Source organism: Tamandua tetradactyla, chromosome 23 (genome assembly GCF_023851605.1).
Source record: "Tamandua tetradactyla isolate mTamTet1 chromosome 23, mTamTet1.pri, whole genome shotgun sequence".
In the NCBI taxonomy this organism is placed as follows: Eukaryota; Metazoa; Chordata; class Mammalia; order Pilosa; family Myrmecophagidae; genus Tamandua; species Tamandua tetradactyla.
Window position 1 is genome coordinate 4,153,322 of NC_135349.1, and position 14,595 is coordinate 4,167,916.

General features: G+C 57.8%; 1 protein-coding gene across 1 annotated transcript in view; it reads left to right on the forward strand.

The window, feature by feature from the left end:
* FOXK1 (forkhead box K1) overlaps window positions 1-12,876 on the forward strand; it is an 82,309-nt gene extending 69,433 nt beyond the window's left edge. The window contains exons 4-9 of the mRNA XM_077140505.1: window positions 270-416; window positions 1,162-1,355; window positions 3,449-3,615; window positions 3,706-3,990; window positions 4,652-4,876; window positions 5,247-12,876. Of these exons, the coding sequence (XP_076996620.1) occupies window positions 270-416; window positions 1,162-1,355; window positions 3,449-3,615; window positions 3,706-3,990; window positions 4,652-4,876; window positions 5,247-5,512 (1,284 nt within the window). The 3' untranslated portion in view covers window positions 5,513-12,876. The remainder of the gene's footprint in view (window positions 1-269; window positions 417-1,161; window positions 1,356-3,448; window positions 3,616-3,705; window positions 3,991-4,651; window positions 4,877-5,246) is intronic.
* Window positions 12,877-14,595: the final 1,719 nt, after the last annotated feature.

Here is a 14,595-nt window from a genome sequence, read left to right on the forward strand (position 1 = left end):
CCTCGTGTCTTTGTTATTTTACATATGGTAACAGTTCTTTTCATAAATTTATAGAGGAGTTGAATAATTTTAGAATCAAATTACGGTGAAAACCCTTTTCCTGGCCATTCCTAGTTTAGTGCAAGCACACGTCAGAGTAGAAGTCGTTGGGGTTGTTTTGCTCTGGGCGCACGCGTTCTTCTTGAACGTTTTCTGTCTGAATCGGCAGCTTGGGGTGGGGGCAGTGGAGACGCTTCCAGCCTCACCACGGACCCCCTGTCCTTGCATAGGATGAGTCCAAGCCGCCCTACTCCTACGCCCAGCTCATCGTGCAGGCCATCTCCTCGGCCCCGGACCGACAGCTCACTCTCAGCGGGATCTACGCCCACATCACCAAGCATTACCCGTACTACCGGACCGCCGACAAGGGCTGGCAGGCGAGTGGCCCGCCCTGTGCCACATGCCCCGTGGACGCTAACCTTCAGTAGGGTGGCGTGCCACGGTCCACAGGACGTTTCACTTGAAATCAGCTAGGGGAGAGGAGTGTTTTCACTGATCATCAGTGATAAAGCTAGAATGTGTCAGGACCATCAGGTTTGACAGAGACAGGTTTTTTCAGTTCCCTGTTTCATGAACGTTGATACCATGCCACCTTTTTACGTTTGCTGCGTGGTGTGGCCCTGTGCTAATTTGGAAATATACTGTACACGTATTTCCTTTCAGTGTGTCCACATCTATAAATTGTATCTACAGTGTCAGCTCCTACAGCCTTCGTTTACATTAGGCATAAGTAATAGTGTTTATCTTTTATCCATAGCTAATATTTCCAGTTCACTAGCTTATTCAGTGGATGTTTTGAACTCTGTATGATCCACTCTTGTCTTTGTTTCTGACATGCCTCTAGACCGGCTCGCGTTTCTCTCCCTTTTTCTGTCAGGAATGATAATGACACTCCCTGACATTTGACGGGAAGAAACACCACAGTACTTCTGCTCTTTCCAGGGAGACGCAGTTTACCTGCCAGCCTGTCCCCTTCTGGAACAGACAGACAGATGGTTAGGGTCTCTCACCTGCTGTGGGTTCTGCGGCCCTGTCCGAGGGGACAGAGTGTGCAGGTTTGGGGCCGCCTGGGGTTGTTTTTTTGATCTGCCTAGTAATTGTGGCTGTCCTGCGTCCCTGCAGAATTCCATCCGGCACAACCTCTCTCTGAACCGTTACTTTATCAAAGTCCCACGTTCCCAAGAGGAGCCTGGAAAGGGTTCTTTCTGGCGAATAGACCCTCCCTCAGAAGCCAAACTCGTGGAACAGGCATTCCGCAAACGCAGACAGAGAGGCGTGTCCTGCTTCCGCACCCCGTTTGGGCCCCTGTCGTCAAGGTAAGCCTGCTTCCCAGGACCTAGAGACAGGCCCTGTCACTTCTGGCTCTAAAAACATCACCTCTTTGGAGAGAACGTTGTGGCCTCCTCTACTGGATAGTAAAATTAGTAAGTAAGCTGCTGACCATGTATCCAACATGTTAGTTCTTAACCACCTGAAATGTACGTAGCAGCGTGAGCAGATTCTGCACGCAGGGGCAAGGATGCGGGGTGCAGTTGGGGGTGGGACAAGGTCGGGGGTGCGGCTGGCAATGACCAGCGCGTTCTTTTAGGTGTTTGCAGAGACCCGTGCCCGGTGACCCTCCGCTGGGTGGAGAGCCGGGTCCATGGGGAGAGCTGAGTCGACTTGTTAATGGAGCTGCCCTTGGGGAAGGTGGCTCTGTTTGCCTGAGCGCAGGAGCAGACTGCGACCCCCACAACAGGCCACTGTCCCTGCGCCGTCAGGGCCTTTCCCGCTAAGCTTGCTGGTGGCCAGAAGAGCCCAGGAGCCCCTGTGGACAGGGTGGGGCCCGGCCTGTAGCCCTGGTTCTCCGTGCGCCCCACTCAGGCCCGTGAGTCCCACCTCCCGGGAAAAGCGGGTCAGCCTTTCCGAAATGCTTCACCTGGAAGGAACAGCAACTTCCAGTGCTTTCCACTTCTAAATTTGGTTTTAAATGTGATTACATGAAAAACTATTTAAATCTTTGGCGATTTCTGGTAGAAAGTCTAAGTCCTGGTCATAGCCCATGGTGGGACTCTAAGGGTTGTCATTGTGCTTGTCTGACCAGAGCTAAGGCGAGTTGTCGCGTCGTAGGCAGGGTTTCAGGGCACTGATGTGACATCAGTGACACGTCCCACCTGAGCCCACACTTTGCAGATCAGCACACGGCTTGACTCAGGATGTGGAGAGAAGTTGTTTTGAGGTGTCCAGTATTCTCCTGCCTGCAGCCCATTGGTCAGAGAAAGGGCTCTCGGGCTGACGTGTGTGCTGGGGAGTCCCGAGACGAGGAGGGCTCAGTCTCCGGGGAGGGGCATGTGGTGGACGGTGAGGCGGTTTGGGGCCTGGGAGAACGTGCAGAGGCCAAGGGCTGGGAGGTGGTGCAGGAAGACGGGGGCCAGCCGCCCTTCCCGAGGCCTGGCCACTTCGGGGGGCACAGGGGCAAAGGAAAGGATTATTTTGATGGAGTGCAGCCAGGGTGTAAAGAACTGAACAGAGCTGGGGCTTTTGGGGTGCTGAGACCTGTGGCCCAGCCAGTGAGAGGCGGTGTGGGGGGGTGAGGCTGGAGAGGAGGCTTTAGCGCTCTAGGAGTTGGGATGATGTCTGGAAGAAACCATGGACGCACCATGGGTTTGGAGACAGGAGAGAGGAGACGCTGGGCCATCCCCCGGCCGCGGAGGGTAGGGAAGCCTGGCCCGGCTGTGCGTGGGGCGTCATGCTGCGGCTCCCCATCGACTGCCCGCTCCCAGGACCACCTGCTGCCATCTGCTGCGTCTGTCCCTGCTGGGTGGCCTGCTTGCCAGCAGTCGCTGACAGGATAACTTGAGTCTCTGCTTCCAGGCCTGTTGGTCGCAGCTGCCCCCAGCAGCAGAGCCTGAGGAGGGTGGCCCCTTCCGTGGCTGCGGCTTACACAGAGTGGATACTCGGGCTCTGCCTCTGCTTTGCTCTTGGTGTAGATTTTTCCTGGTGGGAAGTTTGTGCCCACCAGATAAGAGTCTGCTGAAAGTAGATTCCGTGTGCCAGGGGCAGGAAGCTGCGAGTGGGGAGTGGGAGGGTAATGCTTCATGGGGGCTGAGTTGCGTGTTACCACAGTGAAAACTGAAAAACAGAAGGATGAGCCGTGTCCAGAGAAGACTGGCTGGTCCTTTGTGGAAACCAGTGCTCTCGATGGTAGCTTTTTCTGGGAAGCCGCTGAGCACACAGCTTCCCCTCGCTTGGGGCACCTCTGCTCCCCACGCCGGGAGGTGGAGCTCTTGGTGTGGGTCTCTGGGGGCCGAGAGAAGGACCAGGAAGAGTTTGAGAAGGGGCCATGTGGGCCTGGACGTCGTGGGCTGCAGTCTTGGTCAGTGTCCTTCTCAGGCCTTGTCAGGCTGACCCCCTTGGCCCTTTCTTCCAGGAGTGCTCCAGCCTCGCCTACTCACCCTGGGCTCATGTCCCCTCGTTCCAGTGGCCTGCAGACTCCGGAGTGCCTGTCTCGGGAGGGCTCACCCATTCCACATGACCCTGAGTTTGGGTCCAAGTTAGCTTCTGTCCCAGAGTATCGGTATTCCCAAAGCGCACCTGGTAAGGAGCCCTTTCGTCCTCACGCAGTGGCCCGGAGGCGGGGGCGGGCAGCCGAGGACTGGGCTGACGTGCTGCGGCCTCTCCACACAGGCTCCCCTGTGAGCGCCCAGCCCGTGATCGTGGCCGTGCCACCCCGGCCGTCCAGCCTGGCGGCCAAGCCGGTCGCCTACATGCCCACCTCCCTGATGGCCCCGCAGCAGCCCTCCGGCCACGCCGTCCACGTCGTGCAGCCGGCACCCACAGTGACCATGGTCCGGGTGCTCGCCGCCTCTGCCGGCTCTGCCAATGGCTACATCCTCGCCAGCCAGGCTGCCACGGGGGGCGCCCATGAAGCCTCGGGCACGGTCCTGCCCGACCTGGGTGGCGAGACGAGAGGTAACCGGGCCCTGCCCTGCCCCGTGCCGGGCGTCCTTCCCGTCGGCCTCGGTCTCCCTGTGCGTTGTCCCTTTCCCGGAGGCCTCCCAGAACCCCAGGGTGACCTTGGGTGTCTTCCCCTCAAGGTGACAGTGAACCAAGTTGAGAGGTCCTGCAGAAAATCGGACTTTAACGTGGTATGTTCTAAGGAGAACAAGCCCGGGAGGCTGAGTCCCTTAGAGCCCCTGGTGGGGCATCTCTAGGAGCCATTTACAGTGAGGAGTTGCTAATTCCGCAGCCACAAGCCTGGACCCCGGGGATTAAACTGAGAACACAGCTAATGCCGGGACAGGTCCTCCCAGGGACACCTTTGAATGGAGCAGCGTTCCCTGTGGTTGTTTACCGTCCTGGCTTACTCTCAGCTCTGATTTCTCATTTTCATGTCAAAATGAAAAATGCACTTGGTACAGCATTAATTTATGGCTCCAACAGCCAAGAGAGTCATTTCATTCGAAATATCACACGTTTTCCCTCAGACTGAACTTCGGGTGCCGCGTCCCTGTGCTTGTCCCCTATTCCCTCAGGGGGGCTGTTTCCCCTGTGCTCCCCGAGCAGCCTTGCTTCCCGCCCCGGGGCTCGGCGGGGCCCTGGGGCAGGGCCTGAGGCGCTCTGTGCCCCACAGGCTTGGAGGAGAAGCCCACCATCGCGTTCGCCACGATCCCCGCCACCAGCCGCGTCATCCAGACGGTGGCCGGCCAGGTGGCGCCTGGTGTCCCCGGGCACGCGGTCGCCATCCTGCAGCCCGCCACGCCCGTGGCCATCGGCCAGCAGCCCCTCCCGGTGCGGGCGGTCACCCAGAACGGGAAGCACGCCGTGCCCCCAGGCAGCCTCGCCGGCAGCGCCTACGGTGAGGCCCCTGCTTGACCCCTGGTGGCTGGGGCTCCTCGGGGTGCTGGGCGCCAGGGTGGTGGGAGGCGAGAGTGCGGAGGGCACCCCAAATCCCCACGCTGCTGGCGCTAACATGCAGCGGGGCGTGGCAGGCTGGGGGTGGGGAGTGGGGGTGCTCAGCTTTAAACAGGGGGGCTCGGAGCAGAGCGTATTTGTGCCAGGACCTGCCGGAGGCGGGGGCCAGCCATGTGGGGTCCAGGGCAGGAAGGGCAAGTGGAGGCCGGGGAGGACGCCGGGCGCGCTGGAAGAGGGCTGCTGGGCCGGGCATTCGGGAAAACGGACACTGGTCTTAATCGGTTCCCCTCTTAATCTCTTCTTTCTGTCCCCAGCCCTCACGAGCCCCCTGCAGCTCCTCGCGGCCCAGGCTAGTTCATCCACCCCCGTGGTGGTGGCCCGGGTGTGCGAGGGGGCCCCCGAGCAGCCCGCCGCCAGCGCCCCCGCTGTCACCAGCGCCCCCGCCAGCGCCCCCACCGCCTCTCCCGCTGGGGAGCCCGAGATCAAGCGGCCCCGGGTGGAGGAGCCCAGTGGGACTGTGGCCGCACAGGCCAGCGTGATCGCAGCCATCGGCCCTCAGGGGCCAGGGACGGGCGAATGAGGCCACCTGGATGCAGTGGGGGGTGCACGCCCCCAGGTGGTGGAGCCAGCCGCGTCTCTGAGGGCGCGCTGCAGCCACGGCGGAGAGCACAGCCGCAGCTGACTAGGCACATGGTGCCACATGCGCCCGGGCGCCCTCTCCCCGGGCCTGGCGCTCGCCCGCTCGCTACTTCCATTTTATCTCCTGCCTCTCCCTGTAGTTTAAAACAAAAACACATAAATAAGTTCAGACAACTGATTGTATGGTTCTGGGGATTCTTTGTTGTTTTTTCCCTGTTCCCTTAGCACCTTCCTTTTCTCCCCAAGCCTTTTTTTCAAGAGCCTGGGGGAGAAGGTGGTACACAGACCAGCACCTCAAGGAAGGTGCCACAGCCAGCAGCCCCCCTGGCAGGTGGAGGTCCCCCACCCCCGAGGTGGGCCCGGCGTCCCCTGGAGGAGCGGCTGGCGCGCCCCGGAGACTGGCCTGCATCGGGCAGAGGCCTGTTCAGGGAAAGGCTGGGAATTGGACAAACACCACGTGTCAGAGGAAGGCGAGAACCCCCGAGTCTCCCCACAGGTGACGGGCAGGTATCGCCCCGCCCGAAGGCATCCCTGCGGCTTTCGGACCCCAGGCCTTTCTTGTTCCATCATGGAGCTCAGCCTTCAGCCTGCGTCCGAGGCCAGCACGAAGGTCCTGCATGGTGGAGGCCGCCCTGCGCGGTGCCACCGCATCTGCTCACTTGAGGAGGGACCGGCGGCTTCCTGTCTGGTGTGCGAGGTGGCGCATCCTTTGGATGAAAGGCCAGTCCAGAGCAGCACCTCCACGTCCAGCCCGCCATGGGCCGCACCCGAGTTTGCCTGGCACGTCACGCAGGCGTGGAGCCAGCGGCCACGGGTGCCTGAGGTGGCCAGAGGTCCCAACTGGACAGGGCAGCTGGGGAATTGGCAGATGTGCCGCTCTGACCACAGGAAAGGGACAGAAAAGGCACCTGTGTGGTGCTTACATGGTGGGCACCGCAGAACTAAGCTGAATCTGGTCGTGTGGCTTTTTAACCAAATCGCCATTTTAATTTATCACTGTTTTGAATCAGCATCGTCCTTTCTACCTGAGCCTCCCCGAGCAGCGCAGCGTGTGGGGTCTGCGTGCCTCCCCTGTCCACCCCTTGCCACGGGGGTGGAGCAGCAGCCAGGACACACCAGCCAAGGGGCTCTTGGCTTCCCAGGGCCGGGCCCTGGCCCTCGTGGTGACCTTGGGCAGTCGGAGCTGTGTCCCAGGTGCAGGGCTGGAGCCTGAGCTGTTAAATTCATAGCCCACTATAAGGAGAAGAGCCAGTCCCTCAGCTTCTCTTGGGGAACCTTTCCAGGAAATTCAACTGCATCTCTGCAAAGTGATTTTAGGCTTTGCTGGACATGCTGGCCAACCACAAGGAGAATCAACAACAGCAAATGCCACGCAGAGTAGGGGGTGTCTCCGGGGAAGTGGTTTCTTGAAAAGTCTGTCCTCAGCATTGCAGCCCAATCACCTGCAGTGTTGAGCCCCGAGAGGAGACCGCAGAGACCACATGCCCTGTCTGCACTCACGAGCTGGAGCAGCAACCCCAGGGGAGAGCTAGGAGCAGGCTGGGCGTGCACTGGCTCCCAGGGGAAGGAGACACCCTTGAAGTGACCTTGAGGAGCCCAGGCAGGACCTGTGTCATGACCCGGGGGCAGCTTGGTCCCTCCTGCCACCCTCCTGGATGTGCCTGGGCTCGCCCCAAGCCAGCCACCGCTGTGGCACTTGGCTTTGACCAGAAGTACAACAATGGCTGACACCCAGAGGACCAGGACTGGGTGAGAACACGCCGTGCCCCTCCTGTAGGCTCCTCTACTGCAGCCAGCCACCCGCTCCCTGCCCCGTCCATGTGTCCTCAGTGTTCCGTGTGCATCTTTTCTGTTCAGCGTGTGTGATGTGTGCAAGGGTGGCGTGGGGGGGTGCGGGAGTGGGCAGAAGCCGAGTCGCCAGGAGCCCTCATTCACAGGTCCCTAGCTCCTGGCCTGTGGCGCCTCCCCACCTTAATTTCCACTTGTTCCCAGCACTGCTTGCAGACCCCTTTCAAGGGGCGTCACGTTTGCTTTTGGACACCCCTGACCCAGAAGCTCGCTGTCTGCAGAGAACCTGGGTGGTTGGCACAGAACAGTTGGGCGCGGATCATTCTGGCTTCTCTTTGCCTCTCTGCCTGATGTAGGCAGCCTGGCTCGGGCCTCTGGCCTTCCTGAATTTGGAAGTGTTTTGGTTTTGTCAGTTGTCAGCACTCAGCCCACTGTTGACATCGGCAGTGAGCGTCAAGGAGAGGGGTGCAGGGGGGGTGGGTGTCTGGAACGAGCGGAGGGCCAGGAGGGCAGTCAGCGACATTCTGCACGTGAGAGTCGGCAAATTTTTAGCTTCAGCTGGAATTGAGCAAAGGGGCTAAGGGGAGGTAGAACCCACCCAGCGTCAGAGGGGCAAGGAGGCGAGCTGCAGCTCAGTGGAGCCAGCCCTCTGGGTTATAAAGGATGAGCTTCCTGATGGGTTTTTGGTCATGCCCAGGTGGTACCAGAGGCTCAGGGACGGCCCGTGCCCCAAGGAGGTACACGGCCAACCAGAGGTGCCCAGCACCCTCTGAGCCAACCAGGACCAGTCTCTTGGACTCCTAGAAGCCAGTCCCGCACCAGAGGCCACCAGGAGACCCCCAGGGGCCAGAGCCCCTAGGAAGGACGGCTTAAGCAGGTTCATCTGGGTGGTAAAGGGCAGGCTGCCCTGCCGCCACTGGGGAACGTGCAGCTCTGGCCCAGGGCTGGTGCCCTTTGGTCTCAGGGGCCTGATGCCCCACCAGCACCACTCCCTCAGGGGCTCACAGCTTCTGGCTGGGGCAGGGCCTCGCAGCTCCGCTCCAGGATGGCTGCAGCCAGCTCCGCCCTGAGCCACCACCCACATCCAGAGCCTGGGCCATAGTTGCTTTAGCAGCGAGTAGAGAAAAGCATACTGTGTGGAAAGAATGTAATTAGCTTCACGTTTCCTTCCAGGACAGCGTGTTTGGGGGCTGGGGATGGATCAGGGCTGCACCCAAGGGCTCAGGCAGCCACGGGGGCTGCAGCTGGGCCAGTGGCGCTCTCTCCAGCTGCCTTTGTTTTCAGTGAGGCTTGTTCTAGGAGATGATCGAACTTCTGAGAAGTTTGTTGGCTGTTCAGTGTAGCAGAGCACCAAGGAGAGGGAGGTAGGAAGTGCTGAGAGGCTCCAGAGCTTGGGTCCCAGAGTGGGGCAGCATGTGTCAGTCCTTCGCGCTTTGCCTCTTTCTGTGCTGCTCTGGGTATTATTTTGCTCTTGTTGAGGACAGCAAGCATGTAATTCAATGCTTTGAGGACTCGAATATACTGTTTATCCCCCCCTTCTTCTTTGACACTTAGAAATTGTACCTGAGTTAGGTGTGAGCTGGGATGGCCTTAGGGACATGTTTTGTGGCTCCGCCAGTGCTGGGATGTGGCACCCTTGTCTTTGCTCGGCTTTAGCCACTTGAAAAGGGTTTAAGTGGATTTCTGAGGCACTGAAAGGAGCAGTCCTGGAGCCTGAGGCAGGCATCCGTGAGCTTCTTGAAGTTGGGAGAGAAAGCGTGCAGGGTCCGTCCCCATGGCCGAGAGGGTGGGGACAGTGCCCGGGACTCCCCAGACTGGCACGGGAGGTTGGGGGTGGCAGTCAGGTCCGGCATGTAGCTCTCAGGCCCTTTCCAGGCCTGTGCTGGTCTGGTGAAAGGAGGGCTGAGGTCACGGTGTTGACCTGCCCCCTCACTGCCCCCAGGGGAAGGTCTCCCCGGCAGCGTGTAGCATCTCCAAGGCAGGACAGCCTCTCTCCCCGGGGGCAGAAATCCCACCGCGAAGCCCTGCTGTGGTGTAGGACGGTTCCCACTTTATGGAGACAAGAGACCAGACCTCTTTCAGAAAAACAAAACCTTGGTTGAATGTGAGAACATGTTAGAGAAGCAGAAAGGATTTTCCTCCAGTGTTTAGAACGTAGAAATAAATGCAGCTGGCTGTGGACGAGTTACCTGTTTTTCCTCGAAAGCTTCCCACTCTGCTTTGCCCTGGAGCGGCTTCCTCTGGTGTCTGGAGTGGCTCTCCGGACTGGGCACCCCCGGGCTAACCCTGCCTTTCTTGTCCCTGTGGCTCCTCCCCTGGGCATTTAGCCTAAAGGGCTTGGAGGAGCGGCGGTGCCCTCGGCCGCCTCTGGTGGCAGTGCCAGCGACGCAGCACTCACTGCGGTCAGTGGCAGCACAGGCTGCACTGAGGCCTGGCCCACGTCTTGGCACCGGCCGTGGGAGATCTCAGGAGGAGATCTGCTGGAAGCCCCTCGTCAACCCCGGCACTCCTCACTCTGGCCTCCCCTGGACATGTGTCTGCGTGCAGCCTTCCCCGGGTTCCCTCCATGATACCTCTGGCCAGAGCAATCCTATTTAATGAGAATAATTTAAGTGTTTTAATGTGCTGCTATGAAGACAGGACAGCCCAGCCGAGGGGATCTGGCTCAGGCGGCCCCAGCGTGAAGGCTGGTCCAGAGAAGGGCCTTTGGCACAACCTGGGGCCTCGTGGCGGCATCCCCTGCCTGCGTGTCCAGCGGCCCCCTGCACGCGGTGACTCCTTCCTGTCAGGAGCGCCTGCTCCAGGCCTGCTTTCCACCTGGAGGTTTTTATGCTCAGGACACGGCGCTTTTTGTCCATTTACTGATTTCTCTGGGCTTCGCCATAAGACAGCTGCTCTTTGCATGTCCGTCCACAGCAGAAGTAGCTACTCTCGGGGCACCGGGAAACATCTGGAGATGGCGACGGCAGGGTGGGGCAGTGCTCGGCCTCCAGAGGCAGCCCTCCCCCCGGAATTCTGCCAGAGCTTGCATTTCTAGCAGGGACCCTCCTTGGACACGTGGTTCTCTTGTTTGGTGCTGCTGCTTCCTCTGTCCCACGTTACATGACCTGCGACCCCTGGGATCGTGGCTGCTTCGAAGAATGGAATTTCATGATACAGCCATGAGCATTTCCTCTGAACTGAAATGAACAATAGGCCCATTTCACTGACTGCTTAGGAAAACTATTTTTACTCTTATGTAAAAAAAAACAAGACCCTTATTTGTGAATTGCCCCCCTCTAAGAGCATTGTCAGGCCCTGTGAGGTTGTCTGCTGTGGGTTCTCGTGGCCCGCGTGTGCACCTTTCCATGGGCACTGCCACCGCCCGCCACACCGCCAGAGGGGCCTCTGCTGTACGTGCCGGTCAGACCCACTGTCCGGGGGAGAGGAGACTGGGGGAGAGCCGGGGGAAGGGCCTGCTCAGTTGCTGGGTGGGGACCAGGCCATCGGGGTCCCAGGCACATCCCAGGCCCGCTGCTGCACGTGTGTGCGAGGTTAGGCTTACCTTCCTCTCTTCGTGGCAGAGAGGTTCTCCAGAGCAAACTCGGAATGATAAAGCCACTGAAGAGGTGAAAATAGAGAAGGGGCGAGAAGGACTAGCTCCTCTCTGCTGACACCCGCTGTGCCTGTCCCTCCCACTGGAGCTGTGTCCAGGTCAGCTGCTCCAGGAAGCCAGAGTCCTACTTGAAAACCTGCCCCTGCTGATTCTGCTCCAAGAATCAGCCTCAGCCTTAGGGTGCCGGTGCCCGGTGGCTCGGGCAGAAGTAACCAACCTTTCCCAGAGCGCTGCCTGAACTAAGGACCAGCGTATCCGTGGCTTTTGTGCAGGACTGATGTTAAAACTCCTTCTTTGAATTAGTGAGTTTTGGGGATTTTCTGTTTTTTCTTATCCCGATGGCTGGACTTTGGGCTTCTCAGTAGTTTAAAAAATAGCTAAGAGAGTAGTCGGTTTATTTTTAGGCATCTTTCTCTTGGGGGAGAAACCCTACTCAAAGGATTTCAGTCGATCTTTGCACTTGTCATTCAGGTACAATAGGGAAAGTGTCACGAGAGGTAAATAGGAAGAAGTGCAAATGCACTTGTCCACGGTGGTTAAGCCATGAGCCGTGGGTGCCCAGCACCAGTCCTGGCTGGCTGCAGGGGCAGCTGAGGCTGCCAAGTTCTCCCATCTTTCTGCTGCTTACCCACTTATTTTAAGAGTCAAACTAGAACTAGAATCTTGGCTTATCATTATTTACTTGGGAATCTGCTTTCGGAATAATTTGATCATTTGATGCACCCAGGTATTTGCAGATGTTTCCCCGTGTCCGATGCAGCACGAGGGGTCTGGAGGACTGGCCCGGGACTGTAGCTGTAGTCTGTCCAAGCACTCGGCCTGTTGAGAGGACGCTGAGCTTCACGGGCCATAACTTTCCTTAGCCGCACAAAGTTGTTTTCTGGCAGTCACGAGGAGCTTCTTCAGAGGGTCGGGAGATCTGCCAGACTCTCTGAACTTGCTGGCTGAGGTCTGTTTGGGGTGAGGTCTGTGACCCCGAAATGAATCTTTCCCTGCCTGAAGTGAGCGAGCCCAGATGGTAAAGCTGTCCCTGCCACCTCGCGAGCCCTGGCCTCGCCTCTCCCTTTCTGGATTAAGTGGTCCGGTTTGTTTGTTCTTTAGCAAGTGTTTTAAGTTTGGTCCCTCCCTACCCCCCTACCCACTTCCTAACACAAGAGAGGCTTTCTAAACGCCTACTATACCTTAATTTATTGGCTTGATTTCTCTTTCAGGAAAGGGGGGTGGGGAGAGGCAAAAGCTGTCCCGGACCCTCAGGCTCCCCTGTGCAGACCGCAAGCCACCAGCCCGAGCACACAAGGCCCCGGCCACCAGCTGCGGGAGCCCAGAGCCCACACAGATGCTTGTTGTCTGTTGGGATGAGCGTTCTCCTGTGAAAATGTTCTGGGGAACATACTGTTAGGGCTGTGTGTGTGCGTGCGTGTGAGTGTGGATTTTTTTTACAGTGGCTGTCTAAAGTGTTTTTCCCAATGTTTAAGAACGTGCTTCAGAAGCAGCAGTATCCTGTCGCGTGGAGCGCGGTGGCAGCCTGTGGGCACGGCCACACCCACTGTGTGCAGAGACCAGGCTGTGGGACCCGAGGCTGCGGCCGCCCGACGTGGCCATGGGACCCACAACGGAAAGACCCACTTGGCGCTGGGCCCACCTGTGTTTTCATTTCAAATGGGATACAGTATTTTTTTAATAAGGAGCCATACTTTTTTTTAAAGTTTGAGATCTGAATGTGATTTCTAATTGTATCAGACGTTAATGTTTTAAAGCTATAACAAAGTTAAAAATTTCTACTTTTTTTTCCATTTATTTTAACTGTTCTGTTATCTATGAAATTGTTGTATGTGGATGGGGAAGTTTTTTCTCCTCTTAGCATTTGTTTCTATAACCAGAAATAAAATTATATATTAAAGAAATGACACTACAGCCCCGTGTGGTCCTTCTGGGTGGCCGCTGAGGGGCACTGGACATGCACCCCCTGTCCCACCCCTGGGGTGGGGGGGCTCGGGAGGGTCAAGGGCACCCCCAGGGGCAGCCGCTCATTCCCATTTACCACTGGGACTCCACTCCTGAGGAGCAGCAGCCAGTCCAGGCAGTACCCCCTGGCTTCCCTTGAGTGTTTGCAGCTCCAAGGACACGAAGCTAAATCCATGCCTGCCCCTGGGCCACGCGGCAGACAGCACTCGCCCCTCTCACCCACAGGGTAGCCCAGCGCCCCACCCTGGGCCCCTCTGAGCCTGTCCTCAGCAGAGTGACGGGGATTCTTGCAGTGCCAGCGCCCCACCCTGGGCCCCTCTGAGCCTGTCCTCAGCAGAGTGACGGGGATTCTTACAGTGCCAGCGCCCCACTTCTGCACCGGTGGAAGTATGATAAGCCCCTTTCATGGAGTGCTCCAAGGAGCCCCTCTGCCTGCCCGGCCCCAGCTGTCTCAGGAGACACCGAGACACTGAGGTGGCCCTCAGCTCACGGCCCCGCCCCGGGCCTTACAACATTGTGTTGTCGCAGTATTCCTTCGGTCAGGGGCCCCTGGGGCTATGAGAGTCCTTTTCTCATTCAGCTAAGCAGACGGCACCCAGCACCTGCTGTGGAGCTCAGTCTTGGGTCGCCGACGTGGAAAGCTGCCACCTTCAGCGGCTTTCCAGATAAGGGTCTGCTTAGGATATAACGTTAACAGGCGCGTTATATTTGAAGATTTTCACCAAGTAATAAGCAAGAGTGAGAGGATGATAAAAATTGTCCTCCGAAGAGCTACATTGGCTAATTAGCTCCTTTTTTTTTCTTTTTAAAATTTTGTTTTTAGGACAACCAGTGTTATCCAATGAGACCTTAAAGTAAAGTTTCACCCAAAAGTGCGTTTTAAAAGGAGCAAATACCGACCCTATCATCCTGCTCAGGTGTGGCAGGAGAGGCCGTGGCTCCAGGCTCCTGGAGAGTTCTCAAGGAAAGCCATCCCTGGGTGGCAGCAGGGACGCCACCAGGTGACGTGCTTCCAACAGCCCCAAACCAGGAACTGCCCAGACGCCCACCAGCCGCAGAGAGGGGGGCACAGTGAGACGAAGGGCAGGACCCCCCCTAGGAAAGGGCCCCTGGGTCAGATAGGTGGGAGGCAGGGGGTGGCTCCTCGGGGTGGGCTGGGGGTGGGGGTGGGAGCTGGAGCGCCCCTGAAATCGTGGCCACGCCGTGCAGGCAGCGGCTTGCCAAGGGCTCACTTTCAATTCCCGGAATTTTGTGAGCCTGCCATTTAACACTGCCAGTAGTTAAAATGTAATTACATAAACTTGAGTAACATTAAAACACAGGGAACGTGCCCTCAGGACCGGGTGCCAGCTGTACACTTGAGATCAGCCACCAGGACAGTATTTCCCCCCAGAAATCAGCACACATGACACAGCCCCCTCCCCATGGAGCCGGCAGCCTAACATCCACCACACCCTTGATTTATAGAACTGTAGAGTCAAAATGGATGCATTTAGGATTTGTACATGCTGTATGCTTCACCTTAATATTTTTTAGCTATGAAGCTAATATTGGCAGTCCTTTTCAGCTCTCAAGTTTTGTTGACCTAAATGTAACTGCCTTTGAATTTTGTGTGCCATGGCTAAGGAAACCAGCAAACTCGCATCAGAAACACTGTTACTAAGCTGCTGTTGTGT